This window comes from Micromesistius poutassou (genome assembly GCF_964030765.1).
Source record: "Micromesistius poutassou genome assembly, chromosome: 3".
Taxonomy (NCBI): Eukaryota; Metazoa; Chordata; class Actinopteri; order Gadiformes; family Gadidae; genus Micromesistius; species Micromesistius poutassou.
The window spans coordinates 4,694,489-4,717,149 of record NC_140273.1 but is presented as its reverse complement, the minus strand read 5'-3'; the positions used below and the strand labels follow the sequence as shown (position 1 = coordinate 4,717,149).

General features: G+C 48.2%; 2 protein-coding genes across 2 annotated transcripts; both read right to left on the bottom strand.

Moving 5' to 3' along the window:
* ncapd3 (non-SMC condensin II complex, subunit D3) lies at window positions 1-16,348 on the bottom strand (the record flags this gene model as incomplete). Its single annotated transcript, XM_084465825.1, has 35 exons — window positions 1-235; window positions 491-527; window positions 855-917; window positions 1,446-1,490; window positions 2,023-2,102; window positions 2,447-2,571; window positions 2,791-2,913; window positions 3,263-3,373; window positions 3,845-4,044; window positions 4,166-4,299; window positions 5,346-5,483; window positions 5,664-5,743; window positions 5,860-6,098; window positions 6,256-6,342; window positions 6,870-6,984; window positions 7,388-7,495; window positions 7,898-8,007; window positions 8,104-8,201; window positions 8,665-8,856; window positions 9,191-9,411; window positions 9,606-9,740; window positions 10,183-10,256; window positions 10,906-11,001; window positions 11,418-11,456; window positions 11,665-11,917; window positions 12,070-12,195; window positions 12,682-12,754; window positions 12,931-13,064; window positions 13,358-13,445; window positions 13,845-13,906; window positions 14,001-14,168; window positions 14,340-14,506; window positions 15,309-15,471; window positions 15,595-15,752; window positions 16,297-16,348. 35 exons carry the CDS (start codon window positions 16,346-16,348, stop codon window positions 157-159), a joined length of 4,173 nt encoding a protein of 1,390 aa, XP_084321951.1. The 3' UTR covers window positions 1-156.
* A 595-nt stretch (window positions 16,349-16,943) lies between these two features.
* tbce (tubulin folding cofactor E) lies at window positions 16,944-22,447 on the bottom strand. The gene is made up of 16 exons (XM_084465832.1): window positions 22,097-22,447; window positions 21,711-21,795; window positions 21,470-21,634; window positions 21,234-21,319; window positions 20,544-20,643; window positions 20,357-20,459; window positions 20,070-20,146; window positions 19,781-19,873; window positions 19,586-19,650; window positions 19,315-19,379; window positions 19,047-19,199; window positions 18,770-18,923; window positions 18,564-18,632; window positions 18,154-18,213; window positions 17,302-17,393; window positions 16,944-17,171 (listed from the first exon to the last, which is right to left on the bottom strand). The coding sequence occupies exons 1-16, from the start codon at window positions 22,227-22,229 to the stop codon at window positions 17,076-17,078; spliced, it is 1,596 nt and encodes a 531-aa protein (XP_084321958.1). The 5' UTR covers window positions 22,230-22,447; the 3' UTR covers window positions 16,944-17,075.
* Between the last annotated feature and the right edge of the window lie 214 nt (window positions 22,448-22,661).

Sequence of the window (22,661 nt, the reverse complement as noted above, 5' to 3'; positions counted from 1 at the left end):
ATAAAACAAGAATAAGGAAAGGAGACGCAAAATTACATTTTAAAGAAGAAAGAAATAAGAAATATACAATAAACCTGTCTGTAATATAACAGTCTGGGTCTATGGTTGAATAAACATGTCTGTAATGTTACGGTCTGGTGCTTTCAACAGCAGAGACTAGGGTTTACCCCTCATGGTTCTGGTCTTGGTGGGGCGGAGAGGAGACTGGACGTCCCACTGACGAGGTGCTGGAGCCCTGGAACACAACACAGCCTCTTAATAGAACCCATCACAACCGGTTCTGCAGAACCCAACATAAACGTCAACAGAACCACTTCCAAAGAACCCAACAGAACCACTTCAAAATAACCCAACGGAACCACTTCAAAATAACCCAATAGAACCATTTCAACAGAACCCAGCAGAACCACTTCTATAGAACTCAACAGAACCATTTCAACAGGACCCATACGAATGAGCCAGTACCAAAGAAGATGAGGGGAGGACTTACTGCTTGGGTTGGATGAAGCTGCCGTCGCTCCCAGGACCTGAGACACGAGAACGCATCAGTAAACATAAGATCATGAGGAGATAACGCCAAGATAATACTAAAACAATACTATGATAATACTACGACAATACTATGATCATTCTAGATAACCCTGTGATAATACTACGATCATACTATGACAATACTACGATCATTCTAAATAACCCTATGATAATACTACGATCATACTACAACAATACTATGATAACACTATGATAATACAATAACAATACTATAATACTATGATAATAAAAGAACAATACTATGATAACACTTTGATCGTTCTATGATAATACTATTTCCATGCAGACAGGAAGTGGCTCACTTGTTTGTGACTCTTCCATGATGGCGCTGACGGCCTCTCCGAACGTGCAGTTGAATTGAACATCTGGAACCAAACCAAGAGGCCACATTAAAGCATCTGGGGCTAAATATTCTAGCAGACCTTCTCAAGAACAATAGTATGAATCCATCTCCAGCTAGCTGTGGATCTACCTCTTACCACAGTTTAATCCTTTAGAATGATGTAGCCTCACAGCGAGGTCTAGCGTAGATCAAAGGGGATAAATACTAGCAACTACAAAAGCAAGGCTTGGCTAAATGCAATCGGCTAGCATAGAGCAAAGCAGTAGGAAAACTACTAGGAGCTAGCATAAAGAAGATCCCTAAGAATACTACTAGCAGCTAGTATAGAGCAAAGCAGTAGAATTACTACTAGCAGCTAGCATAGAGCAAGGCACTTGGCTACTTCTAACGGCTAGCATAGAGCAAAGCAGTAGGAAATCTTCTAGAAGCTAGCATAGAGCAAGTCAGTAGGAAAACTACAAGCAGCTAGCATAGAGCAAGGCGCTTGGCTACTGCTAACGGCTAGCGTACAGCAAAGCGTTTGGCGGTGTCATGGTGCAGTGTTACGTACCAACTGGTGTGCTGATGGCTCGGTTGTTGGAGGTCTTGGAGAGTACTGCAAGAGTACCGCATAAACATTAGATATGTTTTCTCCAAACACAAGAAAATCTGTTATATGGTAACAGTTATATGGTAATTCATCCATTCCTTATGGGATCCTGTCTCACCAGGATGTGATCCTATCTCACCAGGATGTGATCCTCTCACCAGGATGTGATCCTATCTCAGCAGGATGTGATCCTGTCTCAGTGAGATGTGATCCTGTCTCAGTGAGATGTGATCCTATCTCACCAGGATGTGATCCTATCTCAGTGAGATGTGATCCTGTCTCAGTGAGATGTGATCCTGTCTCAGTAAGATGTGATCCTGTCTCAGTGAGATGTGATCCTATCTCAGTGAGATGTGATCCTATCTCAGTGAGATGTGATCCTGTCTCAGTGAGATGTGATCCTGTCTCAGTGAGATGTGATCCTGTCTCAGCAGGATGTGATCCTGTCTCAGCAGGATGTGATCCTGTCTCTTTATTAGGAATTCTTCCACTATTGTTAGGGTTCCTAGTGGTTGCTAGGAGGCCCGCAGGTACTTACCTGTATTCTGCAGATGGGCTAAGCTAGTGAGGGTATGTCGACGCCCAGACTCAGAGCCTGGAGTCTGGAGACGCTGGCGGCTGTGGATGGACATGGACACACACACACACACACACACACACACACACACACACACACACACACACACACACACACACACACACACACACACACACACACACACACACACACACACACACACACACACACACACACACACAATTGGAATCCTTCGGACCACAGAACAATATCTAGTTGGGTAACTAATATTTTATGATATCACAAAAATGTATTCTGTTTTGTCCTTAAACATATGAAGCACAACAATTAATTTAGTCAACAATATAGTCGAGTCTAGTGCTGAATATTAGTCGTAATACTAATTCTAATATTAATCCCAAAAAGTGAATAAAGTGATCGTCACCTGTCGGTCACGGCCAGTCTGCTGAGCAGCACGTGATTGTCTCTTGGAAGCTGAGGGGTGGAGAATCCATGCAGGAGAGCTGTCTGTTTGGCTGCAGCTGGAACAGGAGAGCTCTGCACAGAATCCTGCAGGAGAGGAGAGGAGAGGATGGGTGGAGGAGAGAGAGAGGAGGGGTGGAGAGAGAGGAGGGGTGGAGGAGAGAGAGAGGAGGGGTGGAGGAGAAAGTGTGGTTACAAAAAATCAGTTACCACCACACACACACACACACACACACACACACACACACACACACACACACACACACACACACACACACACCTCTTGTGTGTCTGAGGTCACCCTACCATGCATGGCGTCTGGTTTGCCTGGTTTTCCTTCTCCTGCAGGTTGAAGGCCAGCTCTGCTGCCAGCTGTTCGTCTCCGGAGAACAGCTCCTTCACCTCACTCCTCAGGTCCTGCATGGCTACCTGAACACACCGCCATGGTTACTGTTGCCTAGCGACAGGCTGTGTGGTCACTGTTGCCTGGCGACAGGCGTTGTGGTTACTGTTGCCTAGCGACAGGCCGCGTGGTCACTGTTGCCTGGCGACAGGCGGTGTGGTTACTGTTGCCTAGCGACAGGCGGTGTGGTCACTGTTTCCTACAGACAGGCGGTGTGGTTACTGTTGCCTAGCGACAGTCTGTGTGTTCACTGTTGCAGACAGACAGGCGGTGTGGTTACTGTTGCCTAGCGACAGGCGGTGTGGTAACGGTTGCCGACAGACAGGCGGTGTGGTAACGGTTACCGACAGACAGGCGGTGTGGTTACTGTCGTACCTGCAGGTAGGCCATGAGGTCCTTGATGACGGGGGAGCGGTGGAGCTCCAGCATGTTCTTCAGTGCTATGATGATGGGGACCGTGTTCTCCATGAAAGCCTTCTTCTGGAACTGAAGAACACCCAGTATTATACTACAGTACTACCATACTATAGTGTTAGTATAGTACTATCATTCTTCTTTCTGAGGAACACCCATTATTATACAACAGAACTACCATACTATAGTACTGCAATAGTACTTGGGTTAGTATAGCACTACTATCCTTCTTTCTGAGGAACACCCAGTATTACCCAATATTAGTACTATCTTACAACTAGTAGTTGTACTGCACTTCTAAAGCACTACTATAGTACTCATATGGTTTCCTATGCTTTATTACCTAGGAAACCACCTTTTATGTTTGGATGGTTACCTAGTAGAAACCCCCCCTCTATTCAGCTGGTTACCATGGAAACCCCCTTGTACGATTGGATGGTTACCTAGGAAACCCACTTGTACGATCGGATGGTTACCTAGGAAACCGCCCTGTACGATTGTATGGTTACCTAGGAAACCCCCCTTGTACGACTGGATGGTTACCTGGGAGATGACCTTCTTCTGTGCGGCGTGCAGCGCGGCCATGTTCTGGTGCTCCTCCTCCGGCTCCTCGGCCGCGGCGCCCCCCGCTGGGGAGGAGGCGGTCTGCAGCTTCAGCTCCTTCAGGCTCAGGATGCTGAAGGTCTCCGCCAGGATCTCCGCTCCGTCCGCGTCCAGAGGCAGCTCGTCATCAGCGAAGCATGCTGGGAGGAGAGAGAGCCGGTGCTGAGCGTTAGCGACCTGCTGACGGTTCGTTCAGTTCGTCGTTCACTCCCACAGAGACCCGGAGAGCTGCCTCGCTAGAGGCTCCGGCGAGAGGCCTACCCAGGATGGTCTGGTTGATCTTGGTGGTGATGCTGACGCGCTGTGCGTCGGTGAAGTGCTCCAGCAGGAAGCGGTAGATCCGGAAGCGCTTCTCACGGTTCCTCTGCCCCTTCAGCGAGAAGCGAGTCCTCTCTCTGGTAAGACGGAAAAATAACCTTCATGAACACAACCAGAGCCATGACATCATGAACACAACCAGAGCCATGACATCATGAACACAACCAGAGCCCTGACATCATGAACACAACCAGAGCCCTGACATCATGAACACAACCAGAGCCATGACATCATGAACACAACCAGAGCCATGACATCATGAACACAACCAGAGCCATGACATCATGAACACAACCAGAGCCATGACATCATGAACACAACCAGAGCCATGACATCATGCTACACAACCAGAGCCATGACATCATGAACACAACCAGAGCCCTGACATCATGAACACAACCAGAGCCATGACATCATGAACACAACCAGAGCCATGACATCATGAACACAACCAGAGCCATGACATCATGAACACAACCAGAGCCATGACATCATGAACACAACCAGAGCCATGACATCATGCTACACAACCAGAGCCATGACATCATGAACACAACCAGAGCCATGACATCATGAACACAACCAGAGCCCTGACATCATGAACACAACCAGAGCCATGACATCATGAACACAACCAGAGCCCTGACATCATGAACACAACCAGAGCCATGACATCATGCTACACAACCAGAGCCCTGACATCATGAACACAACCAGAGCCATGACATCATGAACACAACCAGAGCCCTGACATCATGAACACAACCAGAGCCATGACATCATGCTACACAACCACAGCCATGACATCATGAACACAACCAGAGCCATGACATCATGGACACAACCAGAGCCATGACATCATGCTACACAACCAGAGCCCTGACATCATGAACACAACCAGAGCCATGACATCATGCTACACAACCAGAGCCATGACATCATGGACACAATCAGAGTCATGCTATATGACTTTGTGTAGCTTCACTGGTAGAGCAAGGCATTAACTCCACATGGGGCCACCAATGATAAGCATCTACACCCTCACGGTATTTTAGGACACATAGCATTAAAACGTCTACCAAATGGCATTTACACTTCAAGACAACTCAGATTCCCAGGGTACCTGTCTGTCTCAGGGAAGTGGTTGTAGGCCTTGTGTTTGTGGTAGGCGTTGAAGTGGAAGATGCACTCTATGAAGTGCTGGCTGAACATGGCTGTGTTCTTCTTCAGCAGCAGGTGGACCAGACAGTACTCACACAGACTAGAGAGAGAGACAGAGAGACAGAGATAGAGAGAGAGGCAGAGACACAGAGAAAGAGACAGATTTTGATTTAATTACATGAGTTGGTGATTGGTCAGCACGTCTATAATGGTAAAATTTATATCTGTGCTCCCCTTATTGTGAATAGTGTATATTTCGTGTGATTGGTCGGCTGGTTACCTAGCGATGGCGGGTACGGGGTCCACCAGCACGGTAACAAAGCGGAAGAACAGCGAACCTTTCCACTTGACAAACTCCTCCTGTGACCAGAGGGACACGCAGCGGACGATGTCATGGTAACGCAGTACAAGTCACAGAAAGGCACAGCGTCGTCAAGGTAACCGAGGGTCGTCATGACCCTTGGTGCGGGTCTCACCTGCAACAGGTTGGTGAGCATGATGAGGGTCTGCTCTCGGATGACCTGCTGGTCGTCACGGAGACAGGAGGAGATGTTGGGGATGTAGCAGTCCACCATGTTGGTGTAGCGGACACACAGGTCGCACATGATGACCACCAGGTTGTTCCTGACTGCCAGCTCCGCCCCCTCCTCCAGCTCCCGTGCAAACACTGGCAGGTACTGCTGTGTCAGGTCCTCGTGCTGCAGACACAGACGCCCTGCAGGGGGACGGCACCACACTCTGAGGCCCTGTGGGGGTGTGTGTGTGTGTGTGTGTGTGTGTGTGTGTGTGTGTGTGTGTGTGTGTGTGTGTGTGTGTGTGTGTGTGTGTGTGTGTGTGTGTGTGTGTGTGTGTGTGTGTGTGTGTGTGTGTACCTAGTGTGATGACTCCGTGGGCTCTGACCTTGGTGGGCAGAGAGTTTGGTCTGGTTTGGGTTGAAGGCTCAGGAGCCTCATCTGGTCCTGGACAAACACACACACACACGTTAGTGATCTAATCAAGATTAGATTTCTGGGCATCAGCCAAGATAGAAGATAGTCACACCAATGAATGTGTGTGTGTGTGTGTGTGTGTGTGTGTGTGTGTGTGTGTGTGTGTGTGTGTGTGTGTGTGTGTGTGTGTGTGTGTGTGTGTGTGTAACAGAGTGTGTGTGTGTGTGTGTGTGTGTGTGTGTGTGTGTGTGTGTGTGTGTGTGTGTGTGTGTGTGTGTGTGTGTGTGTGTGTGTGTGTGTGCGTAACAGAGAGTGTGTGTGTGTGTGTGTGTGTGTGTGTGTGCGTAACAGAGAGTGTGTGTGTGTGTGTGTGTGTGCGTAACAGAGAGTGTGTGTGTGTGTGTGTGTGTGTGTGTGTGTGTGTGTGTGTGTGTGTGTGTGTGTGTGTGTGTGTGTGTGTGTGTGTGTGTGTGTGTGTGTGTGTGTGCGTGCGCGCGCGTAACAGTGTGTGTGTGTGTGTGTGTGTGTGTGTGTACCAGTGTGTTTGGTGTGTGTACCAGTGTGTGCGTCTCTCTGGGAGGACATGATGGACTCCACCAGCAGGACTGTCCTCTTCCCCACATGGGCGGGGCTATGCAGCGAGGCCACGCCCAGCAGGTGCAGGTGTTTCACCTGGGGACACAACAACACACTTCAGATACACACACTTTGGATACACCATCTTACACACACACACACACACACACACACACACACACACACACACACACACACACACACACACACACACACACACACACACACACACACACACACACACACACACACACACACACACACACACACACACAATGAGATACACATGAAGCAGTGCTGTTATAACAGAACATTAAGCAGTGCTGTTATAACAGAACATGAAGCAGTACTGTTATAACACAACATGAAGCAGTGCTGTTATAACACAACATCAAGCAGTGCTGTTATAACACAACATGAAGCAGTATTGCCATAATAGATTATAATAATCAATTATAATGATACTAGATCATAAAAGACAGCAAGACTGCCTGCTCACCATGAGGTCCTGATCCAGGTCTTGACCCCCGGTCTGGCTCAACAGGATGCCGGCCAAGTAGGTCTCACACATAGACACCAGACCTCCACAGTGGCGACCCAGGAAGGCCTGGAGTGTCCACAAACATCATCAGGACCCTAGTCCAGGACTAGGGATGGGTGTCCATCCCGGTTCATATCATAGTTCACACATTGTAGTACTCAAACCACATGTGGAGGAGGTGATGAAGAGTAGATTATGGAGAGGAGACGAGACGAGGGGATGGAGAGGAGAGGAGGTGATGAAGAGGAGATGATGGAGAGGAGAGGAGGTGATGGGGAGGAGAGGAGATGATGGAGGGGAGAGGTGATGGGGAGGAGAGGTGATGGAGAGGAGAGGAGGTGATGGAGGAATGGTGGAGAGGAGAGGGAGGTGAAGGAGAGGAGAGGGAGGTGAAGGAGGGAAGAGGAGGTGACGGAGAGGAGGTGAAGGAGAGGAGAGGAGGTGAAGGAGAGGAGAGGGAGGTTCTACCTGTGTTTGTTTGATGTCCTCGCTACGTCCAAGCTGTAACAAGGTTTCCATGGCAGCACTCATCACTTCCAAAGACAGCTCCATACTCTTCACCCATGACATCAGCTCATCTGAACACAGACAGACAGGTCATTATCAGAGAGACAGGTGATGTACAGACAGACGGGTCCTCGGGGACTAAAGAGTCAAGCTGAGTGAGAACTCACCGACGATCCTGCTCTGTGTGTCCTCGTTAAAATACTCTGCGACATCTCCCACCACACTGAGGATGTGACAGCATGTCGTCACGGCAACCTCCTTGGTGCTGGAATGGTGCAGAGGATTGATTAATGAGCATCCAATTACAGTGATGAGACCATGACCTTACTGTAACCACACCAACCCAAACCATGACCTTACTGTAACCACACCAACCCAAACCATGACCTTACTATAACCACACCAACCCAAACCATGACCTTACTTTAACCATACTAACCCAAACAATGACCTTACTGTAACCACACCAAACCATGACATTACTGTAACCACACCAACCCAAACCATGACCTTACTGTAACCACACCAAACCAAACCATGACCTTACTGTAACCACACCAAACCATGACCTTACTGTTACCTTAGGTCGTGGGTCTAACCTGTACCCACCTGACCATGTGGTCCGAGGTGTGGGTCTAACCTGTACCCACCTGACCATGTGGTCTGAGGTGTGGGTCTAACCTGTACCCACCTGACCATGTGGTCCGGTGGGTCTAACCTGTACCCACCTGACCATGTGGTCCCAGGCCTGTAGGACAGGTGTGAGGGGCAGGTTAGGGGTGCAGCGGGCCACCTGGGACAGCAGCAGCCAGGCCCCGCCTGCGTGCTCAGCCTCAGTGTGGGACAGCAGACTGGAGCAGAAGGATGTGGAGAACTTGTTCTGTTTGGACCACACGCTGAAGGCCCGGCTGAAGTAGCGGCTGGAACCACAGCAGGAGCATAAAGGCGGGCAGGTTAGCATCGGGGTCCCACCGGGCTGACCACACGCTCACATGACGGCCACAGCTTTCTCATTCAAATGTCTGCATTACAAATGTATTCTTTCACCGTCTTCATACTGAGACCGTTTTGGTCTCATTTGCTCTCAATGTTGAATCAGTTCCGCCTTGAAGTATTGCTATATAGTAGTATATTTGAGTATTTGTGCGAGAGTAAATAGTTGTTATATGTAATCCTTCCTGGCCAACATCTGTCACTACACTCCGTATGGTCCTTCATTCAGATTCATTTTCATTTCTTTGTAATTCTTCCTACCTGAGCTCTGGACAGTCGTAGCAGAGCAGACCGAGCAGGTCCCAGGCCAGCCTCTGGGGGGTGTCGAGGTGGCGCTGGGGGGAGTAACCTTTGACCTGGCAGAGGAGGGTCTCTTCCAGGGCCTCCAGAGCCTTCTCCTGGACCGAGCTCTCAGCGTCCACCAGTGCCGGGACCACCCCCTGCAGCCAGGCCCGCTGCACCACGCCGCTCTCTGGCCGGGCCTGCGGGAGTGTTGAGCGTGTCATGGGTCTGGCTTCATCTTCCCGTGGAGCTGCTCTTCTGATCAATGCTATCAGATCTTACAACAGATAATCATTGAGCATGTGTTCGTCCTACAAAAGTTCAATTCTGAGAATGTTCTCTCAATCTGCGACTAAGTGGGGGCTTTCCCAGGGAACCTATCGGGTGGACTCACAGTAAGCAGCTCCCCCAGACACTGCAGGGCCTTCTTCTTGACAGACAGGGCGGGGTCGCGGCAGCGGTCTGACAACACCGACAAGTTCTCCGTCGTCATGGGAATGACCCCGTGTTTCAGCAAGGCAAGGATGGCCTGGAACAGAGGTCAAAAGGTCAGATTTCTTGGTTCTCCTCCAATCATAACGGCCTACAACTGTTCCTATTGGCTTTGAAGTTTTCTTGAACTACAGCCAGCTTCCTATTGGATCAGGAGGTTTCTTGAACTACAGCCAGCTTTCTATTGGATCAGGAGGTTTCTTGAACGACAATGAGGTTCCTATTGGCTCACCGGGTTTCCCTCCACTGTTTGAAGGATTTGATAGGTATCTTATGTACTTTATATTTGATTGACTTTAAAATCTTTATCCTAAGCAATTAAAACTTAATCTAATAATAATAATATTTATCATAATTAGTAAACATATCTGGCTAGCATACATGTTATTGTAGGCTTTCCATGCTAAGCGAGGGAACACCAAAATAAGAGTACTAATAACGTACAGCCCAGTTAGTTAAGTAAAGTTTGACTCTGTCACCTGCAGAGCAGACTTCCTGACGCCCGTCTTGCAGTCGGCCACACGTCTCATTAGCAGGGCCAGGTTCTCTTTAGCTGGGGAACACCGGAACATGTTAACACACTTAGACATGTTAACACACATGCTAACATAGTTCACATATTTTAACACACGTCTTTACACGTGTGCACAATGTTAACACACATGTTAACAGACACCGGTTATACATGCTTCTTTAACATGATACATGTTAGAAGCATGTGTTAACATGTTACATGCCGTTTGTTTCTCTCTAACATTGTCCATGAGTTTTGTTGTGGAAAACGCAATTATGTTCGATGGAAGAAGACAAGATGGAGGAACCTCTTTAAATATGCACTTACTTTAGCATAGGTAAGTGATGGTAAAGGTTAGTGGTAGTCAAGGTTAGTGACGGTAAAGGTTAATGACGGTAAAGGTTAGTGACGGTAAAGGTTAGTGACAGTAAAGGTTAGTGACGGTAGAGCTTAGTGGTAGTCAAGTTTAGTGATAGTAAAGGTTAGTGATACCATAGGTTAGTGATAGTAAAGGTTAGTGATGGTAAAGGTTAGTGACAGTCTAGGTTAGTGATAGTAAAGGAAGTGATGGTAAAGTTTAGTGATACTAAAGGTTAGCGACAGTCTAGGTAAGTGATGGTAATGGTTAGTGATGGTAAAGGTTAGTGATACTAAAGGTTAGTGCTAGTAAAGGTTATTTCAGGGTTACCTTCGTAGCCGGTGGGGTCCCCAGTGCTGGTGATCTCCAACGTCTTAAAGGGCAGCGTGCGATACGTCTTCTGGGTCTGCTGGCCGCCAAACGTTCCTGAGATCAACCAATCAAACGCTAGAGCTCCTTGACACACCAGCTCTCAGCCAATCACACGCTAGAACTACCTAGACACACCAGCTCTAAGCCAATCACATGCTAGAACAACCTAGACACACCAGCTCTAAGCCAATCACATGCTAGAACAACCTAGACACACCAGCTCTCAGCCAATCACACACTAGAACAACCTAGACACAGCAGCTCTCAGCCAATCACAAGCCAGAACAACCTAGACACAGCAGCTCTCAGCCAATCACACGCTAGAACAACCTAGACACACCAGCTCTCAGCCAATGACACACTAGAACAACCTAGAATCACCAGCTCTCAGTCCTCCCATCTGATGGACTAGGAAGCCCTGGTACAGATTAAAGCGATGAGACATGTCATTGAAGCGTTAAGTTGAGTACCTTCAGTGGAATCTCCCTCCAGGACCGTGCTGATCCCAGCTACACACACACACACACACACACACACACACACACACACACACACACACACACACACACACACACACACACACACACACACACACACACACACACACACACACACACACACACACACACACAATTAGGACTGCTGTATATAAAAGACACACAGTGTATGTATATATATATATATATAAATATAAAATAGATGTAGGAGAGTACATACAGGTGGTGAAGAGGTCCTGCACGGCACGGGAGGCGTTAAGGGAGGGCATCTCCAGGACCTGGGCCAGGCAGGAGAGGGCGTGGCCACGCACGGTGGGGGAGGAGTCAGTGCGGCGGCCAAACAGCAGGCTCTGCACCAGGTAGCGGTGTGGCAGGAGGACCCCCACCTCCGCCGCTCCACCCAGGACCGCAGCTCTCTCCGGCTGCTGCAGCAGCACCATCACCACGTCCACCGCAAACAGACGGTACACCATCTAACATAACATACAGCATAATCATTAGTGATCAACCCATATATATCGGCCGGCCAACATTATTGGCCGATATTTGCATTATTTACACCATCTCCAAAGGTGGAGGTGGTGTTACCTTGGAGGGTGTGGGTGGAGTCGATGGGTGGTGCTACCTTGGCATGTCTGGAGTATCCAGAGAGCCACTTGACGAAGGAGGCGTAGTCCTCACTGGGCAACAGAGCCACCAGCACGCCCACCGCTTGGGAGCCATGGAAACGGTACTCATTCTTCTCCACCATCTGAATAGATCGAACTTTATTAGGACAACCAGTGGATGTACTAATAAAGTTCCATAGGAATGAATCTGGATCTATCTGATAGGTGTAAACAGGAGAGAACCTGGATCTATTTGACAGGAGTGAGTCTGGATCTATCTGATAGGAATGGATCTGGATCTATATGATAGGAATGGATCTGGATCTATACGATAGGTGTAAACAGAAGCAAATATGGATCTATTTGATAGGTGTAAACAGGAGTGAATCTAGGGACTAGGACAGCCAGGGCACCGGGTGGATGTACTAATAAAGTTCTATAATCTGGATCTATCTGATAGGTGTAAACAGAAGTGAACCTGGATCTATCTGACAGGAGTGAATCTGGATCTATCTGATAGATGTAAACAGGAATGTATCTGGATCTAATAGGTGTAGCCCTGGGCATGTGAATTTGGCTCTATCTTATAGGTATACATGAGATTTAGTGTGAGTGGTTTGGCCTCTGACCTGGAAACAGATGTGTTGCAGGAGGATCTGCACGAAAGGCAGGGCGGTCTCCTTCATCTCCTCAACCAGGTGACTAAACACACACACACACACACACACACACACACACACACACACACACACACACACACACACACACACACACACACACACACACACACACACACACACACACACACACACACACACTTAAAACCGGCACACTGGGAGAGAGAGATTATGAACTCTGCAGCATGAAGCGATGTGTACCAGACAAACTGGAGGGCGTGGCTACGGGCGGCCACGACAATCTGCGATGTCACAAGGGGGGTGGGTCTTCCTCTGTTGGCCTTGCTCATCATCAGGATCACATAGAGGAGCCTATGGAAGATTCTCCTCAAGCTCTACACACACACACACACACACACACACACACACACACACACACACACACACACACACACACACACACACACACACACACACACACACACACACACACACTTGAAAAAAGCTTCTGCTGAAAGACTTTATAGTAGTAAGTTATAGTAGTAATAAATAGTAATAGTAATAGTAGGAATAGTAGTGGTAAATAGTAGTAATCATAGTAGTAATAGTCCATAGTAACAGAATAAGCAACAGACTGATATCCCAGCATCAGAGACTTATGGGATGGGATTGGGTTGGGATGTCCTACCTCCTTCTGGTCTCCGTGGTACTGGGAGAGGAGCAGGTGGAGACCACAGAAGGCCATCTCAGGTAAGCTCTTCAGCCTGGACACATCCCTGAGGAACACACACACACACATATAACCATACTCAACACACATATTACCATACTCAACACACACACATTAACATGCCACAGACACACACACACATATATTACCATACTCAACACACACACATTAACATGCCACACATAATGTAATATGGGTGTGATCTGACGACCGTGACAGGAGAGTTCAGCAGCTAGGCGCTTCATTGTGCTGGGTACAGAACACACACACACACACACACACACACACACACACACACACACACACACACACACACACACACACACACACACACACACACACACACACACACACACACACACACACACACACACACACACACACACACACACCTAACCATATGAGAGTGTTGACCCTGTGGCCACGCCCCCCAACAGTAACTCACTGTTGAGCAGAGAACCTCAGTTGTCCTTGGACTGGCTCAAAGTAAACCAGCTTAGTGAAGATCTGAAGGAGACAGAGAGCAATTTGTTCATCATTAATCAATAATCAATGATGAGAGACCACTGAATGGTGGGCTAGCTGGGCGTGTTAGCGGTACCTGGGTACAGTTGATAGCACTCTGTCGTTTGTCTTTGAGGGAGAGGGTTTTGAGGAGTCGGAGGAGACTCTGGACCAGGAGCACCACTCCGTCTCTGATGTTCACCAGGTCCTTGGCTGACAGGTGGACCTCCTCCTCCTCCTCCTCGTGCTCCTCCTCCGCGTCCACCTGGGGGAGGGAGCACTGTTAGCCAAGAGCTACCCAACTAGCAGCTCAATGTCACATATGGGTTTCCTTTGTATCATTTTACCGCCACAGTGCATTACAAAGAGTAAGAGACGAGGTCACTTCCTCCATAAAGGGGTCAGGTAAGGTACAGTGTGGGTTCCTGGGTCTGACCTCGTTGTGGTCTTTGCGTGGAGGTTTGGAGCGCTTTCCGTCAGCCTGGCTGCCCTTCGCTGCATCTTTCTTGCGTTTCTTGGTGGAGTCCTGTGGCCAGCAGTGAGACGGCAGGTCTGAGCAGGTGTCAAACAACACCTGGTGGAACATCTGGTTGGCAATGCTCCCTGGAGCAGAGAAGCACACCGTCAACATCTACTGTCCAATCACAGCACAGAATACATTAACGTCTACTGTCCAATCATAGAGAATACAATAACTCACCTCTACTGTCCAATCACAGTACAGAATACATTAACTAACCTCTACTGTCAAATCACAGCACAGAATACATCAACTCACCTCTACTGTCCAATCACAGCATAGAATACATTAACTAACCTCTACTGTCCAATCACAGCACAGAATACATTAACTAACCGCTACTGTCCGATCACAGCACAGAAACATGAGAAACATTAAAAACACACTGAGTTTAACATAAAGGGCCTCATTGTTTAGTAGTGATGATGAATGTGGAGGTGGAGGAAGGTGGAGGAGGAGGTGAAAGCTGTGGAGGTGTAGAAGGTGGTGGTGTAGTAGATGGTGGAGGTGTAGGAGGTGGTGGTGGTGTAGTAGATGGAGGAGATTGAGGAGGTGGTGGTGGCGGTGTAGTAGATGGTGGAGGTGTAGAAGGTGGTGGAGGTGTAGTAGATGGTGGAGATTTAGGAGGTGTTGATGTTGATGAAGATGGTGGAGGTGTAGTAGATGGAGGAGGTGGTGATGGTGAATGATTGGTTGAGGTGTAGAAGGTGGTGTAGTAGATGGAGGAGGTGGTGGTGCTGTAGTAGATGGTGGAGGTGTTGGAGATGGTGGTGCTGTAGTAGATGGTGGAGGTGTTGGAGATGGTGGTGCTGTAGTAGATGGTGGAGGTGTTGGAGGTGGTGGTGGTGTAGTAGATGGAGGAGGTGCAGGATGAGGTGGTCTCACCAGGCACCCCCAGCAGCAGTAGGTAGAGGGAGGCGGCCTGCAGGGCGGTGGTTCTCTGGTGGGCGGAGGCTCCATTGCTCCGCCCCTTCAGCACCAGGTAGGCCAACAGGGCCACCAGACTCCTGGTGGACCCCCCACTGCTCCCCAGCTCCTCCCACACGGTCTGGAGGGAACAGGTGGTGGACCGTAACTAACACACACTCCTGCTAACACACACACACACACACACACACACACACACACACATTACTACTAACACACACACACACACACACACCTCCCTTACCTGGACTGAGTCGTCCCGCTGGTCAGAGGCGTAGGGCAGCAGGCAGCTGTACAGCCGGGTGAAGGCCTTGATTCCACCCAGACTGATCTCTTCTTCTATGGTGGCATCCAGTGGTTCCACCTCCGTAAACTCATAATCCCATAACACCTCGACCCACACTGGACACCACAGTTTAATTGACAACAGCTCACTACTTACTTTTACTTGACCCATACCTGCTCCTTAATGACCGGTGCTTGTACTGCCTAACCCCTACCTGTTCCATAATGACCTGTCCCTGTACTGTCTAACCCCTACCGGCTCCTTAATGACCTGTCTCTGTACTGCGCAACCCTAACCTGCTTCTTCATGACCCGTCTCTGTATTGACTATAACAGACAGGCTCTATTGCACAACGTTAGCTTCTAACTGGTATCTCTTTAATGATTTATTGTCACGTTGAGTATAGCATGTTAGTAATGTTGAATGGACGATCTCATCAGAGCTGTTAGTTTTTGTTTGCAGGCAAACCCAAAACCAGACAGCTACAGTGTGGATAATAAGTCGAATGTATTATTGGTCCCTGGCTAAACACTAAGCATTTGCACACATAAATAGTTGTGTAAACTGTGTAATGTGTCCCTGGGTTTAGTTTAATCGACTGTCCAACTCAAATCGAGTTTAGTTTAATAAACTGTTCCATAATTAACTCTTTAATTGTACCTGAGTTTAGGTTGTTTAGGCGGAGAAACTGCAGCGCTCCGGATACCTCCATCTTTGTTTTGAATCAGCCCGCCAGACGCTCGTTTTTCCGGAGAGAACAGGCGGGAAACTCTGTCGCCCCCTACAGCACGAGCTGGCATGGACTGTCACGGCTGAACAGTTCTCAAAAAGCTACTGAAATTCTTTATTATTTTCCTTTTAATCCTGCTCCTTTGACTAGCCAATATTAATCTGTAGCACTAGCAGTAATTATTCTGTATTTTAACACTTAATACACATGTATTTTTAAACTGTTTTTTGTAAAAAAAACAACAACAACATAGTCGGGGTTGGGGTCTATATACATATATTTTTTTTTTTATCATAAACATTTTGCATGTATATATTGTTATGTCTTGTTTGTATGTACTTTGTGTGTATATCTCTCTCTATTCTTTGTATGTCTGCTAACAAACAACAGTTTCAGGAACTGCTTTTCATATTGTGGAAAAACACCAATCAAAGGAGTTTAAAAAAATAAAATAAAAAATTCTTAAGAGAACTTAGAAAGGGTGATGAAATCACTGAGGAGCCTGATGTTGTCTGATGGACACATGAATGAATTCACTCCAACGCAGTTTGTTTATGGACAGTTGAAGAGTGTTTATTATGGTCTGTTTGAGTGTAAGGCAGGGAAGACAAAGCATTTAGACGTGGCTGTAGCGGGTTCTGGGTGTGTTTCCAGTCCTAAACCTCCTGACCCCACCATCATGCGGTTCTGGCCCAGGGGGGGTCGAAGGTCATGTCGTGCGGACCAGCAGGGAGTCTCCGTTCTCTATGGAATAGAACTGGAGCGGCTTCAGGTCATTGTCCAGGTCCACCTCAGACCCGTTCATCTGGAGAACCACACACACACACACGCCTGGTATTAACACACCAGGTAGGTAGGTGGGAGAGAGAGAGAGAGAGAGAGAGAGAGAGAGAGAGAGAGAGAGAGAGAGAGAGAGAGAGAGAGAGAGAGAGTACCTTGGGCCCCGTGTAGGTCAGTGTGATTGCTGCTCCGGGGACTTTGAGCAGCCTGGACAGAAGACCCTTCACCTTCTGCACCGTCATGGAGTCTGGAGGAGCAGGAGAACCGTCAGCTAGCTGCTAGTTAGCCACTAGGTAGTAGTGAGTCACACCATGCCTCCTGCTTCCTTGGTGATATTCTATGAATAAAACTCATTTTGTGAGTGGACGAGCTTCAGAAGGGGACTTTAAAACGTGTATTTATACAGTGGCCAATCTACACCGTGTGGATCTGAATCCTCATCCTCATCCGCTTATCCGGGGTCGGGTCGGCAGCAGCTCAAGCAGGGGGCCCCAGACTTCCCTTTCCCATTCACACCCTTCACATTGACCACATTGATCTGAATCCTGTGAGACTTTATTCGTCTAAGACCGCTGGCCGAGTGCCTTCCCCAATTACCCGCTTACAGGTCCCGCCTCCAAGTACATGATTGGTCGGCACAGATATGAAGCAAAAGAGAGAGAAACGACCCCTTCACCCAGATCTGAGCTCGTCTGCCATCAGACTTTAGATATCGATTTTATCTGATTTGTCTGATTTGTGAGACTAGTGGCTAGCCACTTGTTAGCCGCTGCTTAGGTGTAAGTCAGCTGCTAGTTAACCACTAGTAAGCCACTGCAGCTTGGGTGTAAGTTAGCTGCTAGTTAACCACTACTGCTAGTTTAAGTTATCAGCTAGTAAGATGCTAGTTAGCTGCCATGTAGCAGCTAGTTTGCGCTCCTAAGCTACTGTGAAGCCACTAGTTAGCGGCTAGTGAGCTAAATTGCCTCTGCTTAGTACTACAGCAGACAAAGCATTTCCTGTTGCACCTGGTAGCTTCTTAACCACGGGAAGACGCCCCGCCTCCTCTGGACAGACAATGGTCACACCTGGAGAGACAGGTGAGAGGAGAGACAGGTGAGAGGAGAGACAGGTGAGAGGAGTGAGAGGAGAGACAGGGAGAGGACAGACAGGTGAGAGGAGGGAGAGGAGAGACAGGGAGAGGACAGACAGGTGAGAGGAGGGAGAGGATGGACAGGTGAGAGGAGAGACAGGTGAGAGGAGCGAGAGGAGAGACAGGGAGAGGAGGAACAGGGAGACAGGTAAGAGGAGAAACAGGTGAGAGGAGAGAGAGGTTAGAGGAGATAAATGTATATTAATGGATATTCATTTAAATCTCTATCACATAAATTAATTGGTAAATTGGGTGTCGAGGTGAAGGAAGGGGGCGGGGACTAACTGATCAGCTGATTCTTCAGAGCGAATGGCGTCTGCTTCTTGAGTTCTCCTTCCTCTGGAGCTCCGTACTCTGGGCCACACACACACACACACACACGTTATTTCTATTTCTTGTGATATTCTTGAGATGTTATTTCTAAGTTGCTCGGTATGGAGATGTTATTTCTGAGCTATTCCGCTATGTAATGTTATTTCTCTGAGGTGTACTTTCGATGAGGGGCAGGTAGCGGGGGTGCGTGCAGGTGAAGGCGGCGCTGGGCCGGTTCTCCGCAGGGTCCCGGTTCCCTCCAGACGCCAGCCACTCCAGTCCGAACGACTTGATGTAGTCGAGCTCCGCCCCCCGGCGGTCCTCTGGGAGCACCTGCCCGTCACCATGGGAACACGTACACAACATTTAAAACCACATGCAAACCAGTTTCAACTATATTTAAACCCATTGCAACCAGTTCAAGTGCTAAACCGGTCCGGGCCAGTTTCTACCAACCCGACTCTTGTTGAGGACGGCCAATTGGGGGAGCTTGGCTATGATGAGCTGATTGGCTGTCTGAGGCGTGAGGTCGTTGGTCAGCTGGTTGTTGTGGCGAAAGGAAAGCTCCACCAGGCTCTGTAGCTTAGCCAGCTCATTCACCGCTGACCACTAGAGGGAGACAGAGACTCAGTGTGTCAGTGTGTCAGTGTGTGTGTGTGTGTGTGTGTGTGTGTGTGTGTGTGTGTGTGTGTGTGTGTGTGTGTGTGTGTGTGTGTGTGTGTACCTGAGCTATGTTGTTGTGGTTCAAGATGAGAACCTTCAGGGCGATAAACATCCCGGTCTTACCCTCTATGAAGGAAAGGGGTCAAGGGTCATGCTTATCCTGCCATATTGAGTCTAGCTTCTACGGTCACAGAGGTTAATAAAGGCTACAGAGGAACGTGGGCTATTGAAATGCCAAAAAAAAGTACAAAAAGGTAATGGAGATGCAAACTGAATATACAGGCTACGGAGATGCTAACAGCGGTAAATAAAGGCTACGGATGTTTAGCTACCAGGAGTAACGTCATGGAACTGCAGACCAGACAGCTCCGTCGTGGACAAGTTCAGGTTCTCCAGCCTAGGACGACAACGTCATTAAGGTAGGTTAAGCATCTTCTAATCATAGGTGAGGTATCATCCCAGGTACATACCTGGGCAGGTGTAATTGGTACATACCTGGGCAGGTGGAATGGGAAATTGGTACATACCTGGGCAGGTAAGCCAGGCTGAGGACGCTGTCTTGTACTAATGAGTTATTGGACAGGTCAAGCACTCTCAGGTCCTGCAGGACATCCAGCGGCCTTCAAGGAAGATGGGCAGCAGGTCATTGTTACATCCGTGAAACACCTTCTAACCAGCTATTAACCAGGTTCTTACCAGCTTCTAACCAGCCTTTAAACCAGCCTCTAACCCGCTTCGTATTAGCTTCTAACCAGCTTCAAGCCAGCTTCTAACCAGTTCACTGGGGGTATAGATAGAATCCACCAAACAGCCCACCTGCTGATTTCTGTGATGTCGTTCTCTGCGACATAGAGCTCTTCCAGCCGTGGCCACATGGGGGCGCACTGGAGCACCTGAGAGTCAAAGAGCAGATCATTAATTTAGGAATCATCCATTATTAAATATGTCCATAATATTTTCAAGTTCAATTTTATACAAATGACATATAGTAAATGGTGTTATGATATGCTATGCCGTTCTAATGAAGTACATTTACTGAGATAAGTGAATCATTAGACAACAGTGATTCACTGTGACATCATGGTGTGAGGGCCTGGCCGTACCTGCGTCCAGGTGAGCTGACAGCTGGCCAGGGATAGCACGGTCAGGCTGGAGAAGGCGTGGCTTAGAGACATGGGTTCGGAGGTCAGCGACAGGCGGTTGTGGCTTAGAGAGAGACAGGAATTAGAGGATTGGTTAGAGTCAGGTGACCAGAAACACACAACCCTTCCCACCACCCCACCACCCTACCTGAGCAGCAGCTCTTTCAGGTGCTCCATGTTCTCCGTGATCTCCGCCACGTTCTCCCAGCTGGACAGGAGGTTCCCACACAGGTCCAGAGATTTCACATCTACAACACGCTAAGGAGAGTACAACGCGCCAAGGTATTCACACGCTAAAGAGAGTGCAACACGCCAAGGTATTCAGACGCTAAGAACACGCTAGGGAGAGAACCACACGCCATGGTATACACTAGAACACGCTAACAACACGCTAGGGAGAGCACCACACGCCATGGTATACACTAGAACACGCTAACAACACGCTAGGGAGAGCACCATACACCAAGGTATACACTATAACACGCTAACAGTACACTAAGGAGAGCAACACATGCTAAGGTATACACTAGAACACGCTAATAACACGCTGGGGAGAGCACAACATGCCAAACCCAGGGGTAAAGGGGTCTGGACCACTTCAGACTGAAGATAAGATGATAAACTATTTATGACTGAATGAATGCCTTTTATTGTCACTATACATAGTACAATGAGATTGAAAGCATCTCCTTCCCAGTGCATACACATGTAGAATATGAAAATACAAATCTAATAACGTACAAAAAGTAATAAATAATAAATAGTGCAGAAAAAAAAATATATATACATCCCAGGAGGGAGATGGGTCACAGAAACAACAAGACAATGAGAAGGATACCGGGCATGAAGGTCCGGATCTGGTCGCCGGGTCCAGGACTGCTGACCTCCCGCTGCCTCAGAGAGACCACCGCGAGACTGTCGGCTCTGCAAACATGTCAAACATGACATCATCTCTATAGAGTGGGATGTCATCTATAGAGAGTGTGTGTGTGTGTGTGTGTGTGTGTGTGTGTGTGTGTGTGTGTGTGTGTGTGTGTGTGTATATATATACCATTAGAGTTTATTTCTTCCTACCTGTTCTTGGTGAAGCCAGAGACCTCCACTGTCTTGGAAGAGATGGTGGTCTTCTGACTAAACACCTCCTGCTCGTTGAACTGGTAGAGGTCCCGTATGGCGCTCATGAAGTCCACCCCGAAGGAGGCCTTCTTGGGCCGCACGAAGGACCCCCCCGTGGGGTGTCTGAGCACAGGCAATACAACTCACACTCTGATAGACTGCACTGGGTCAGGGCGGAAGGGACAGGGGTCAGGACTACCTGCAGGTGAAGTACTTGACACCCTCATGGCTGCCGTCGTGTTTCCCACGCTCCGAATTGTCCCACTCCACGCCCAGCCACGGCCCTGATACACACACACACACACACACACACACACACACACACACACACACACACACACACACACACACACACACACACACACACACACACACACACACACACACACACACACACACACACACACATCACTGCTTCATCCCTAGTTACTGTATGTAGAGCATAGAACTGGATTCTGTATGACCGTATGAAATACAATATCAAAAGTACTGTCCTTTCTGAACTCTGTCGGCTTCAATGTGATGAAGTTGGAGGTGGACGTGTCATTAGTTCAGTGGATCTTATCACACCGACCCCGTGTATACCTGCTGTCGGAGGGACCGCTCCCACGTAGCGCACCGTGCCTCGCTCTCCCTCGCAGGACACCCGTCGACCGAGCGCCTCCGCCGGCATCTCCACCTCTCTACTGTCCGCTGCAGACATATTATCCACCACCATGCAGACGGCTGCTGCTGTCTCACACCCGATCTTCTAGAAGATGTTGAAACGCTGCCTCTAGTTTATCACTGACAAAACACTGGCACGGACTGGGGGGATTATTTACAAAAGCAAAGTGAATAGAAGTTTAGGGGCAAATTAACACCTATTGTATGGGGGAAATTGGCACAATAGAATAACTATGTTCGAACCACCGCATAAATACCAGAGTTATTCATTGTTGCTCCCAAAAGGTTTAGCATATCAAAAAATAGACCGGAAATGACATATGTAAATGTTGCACCAAAACATTGCCGCTGACATTTTTTTAAATAATAATTATTATCGGATCTTGATACGCGTCGAATGTTTGCATGTTTTCTTATTGAATTCATTTAAGAGATTAAATATATGACAATGGAATACTATTATTGTTAAGAACATGTAGGAACC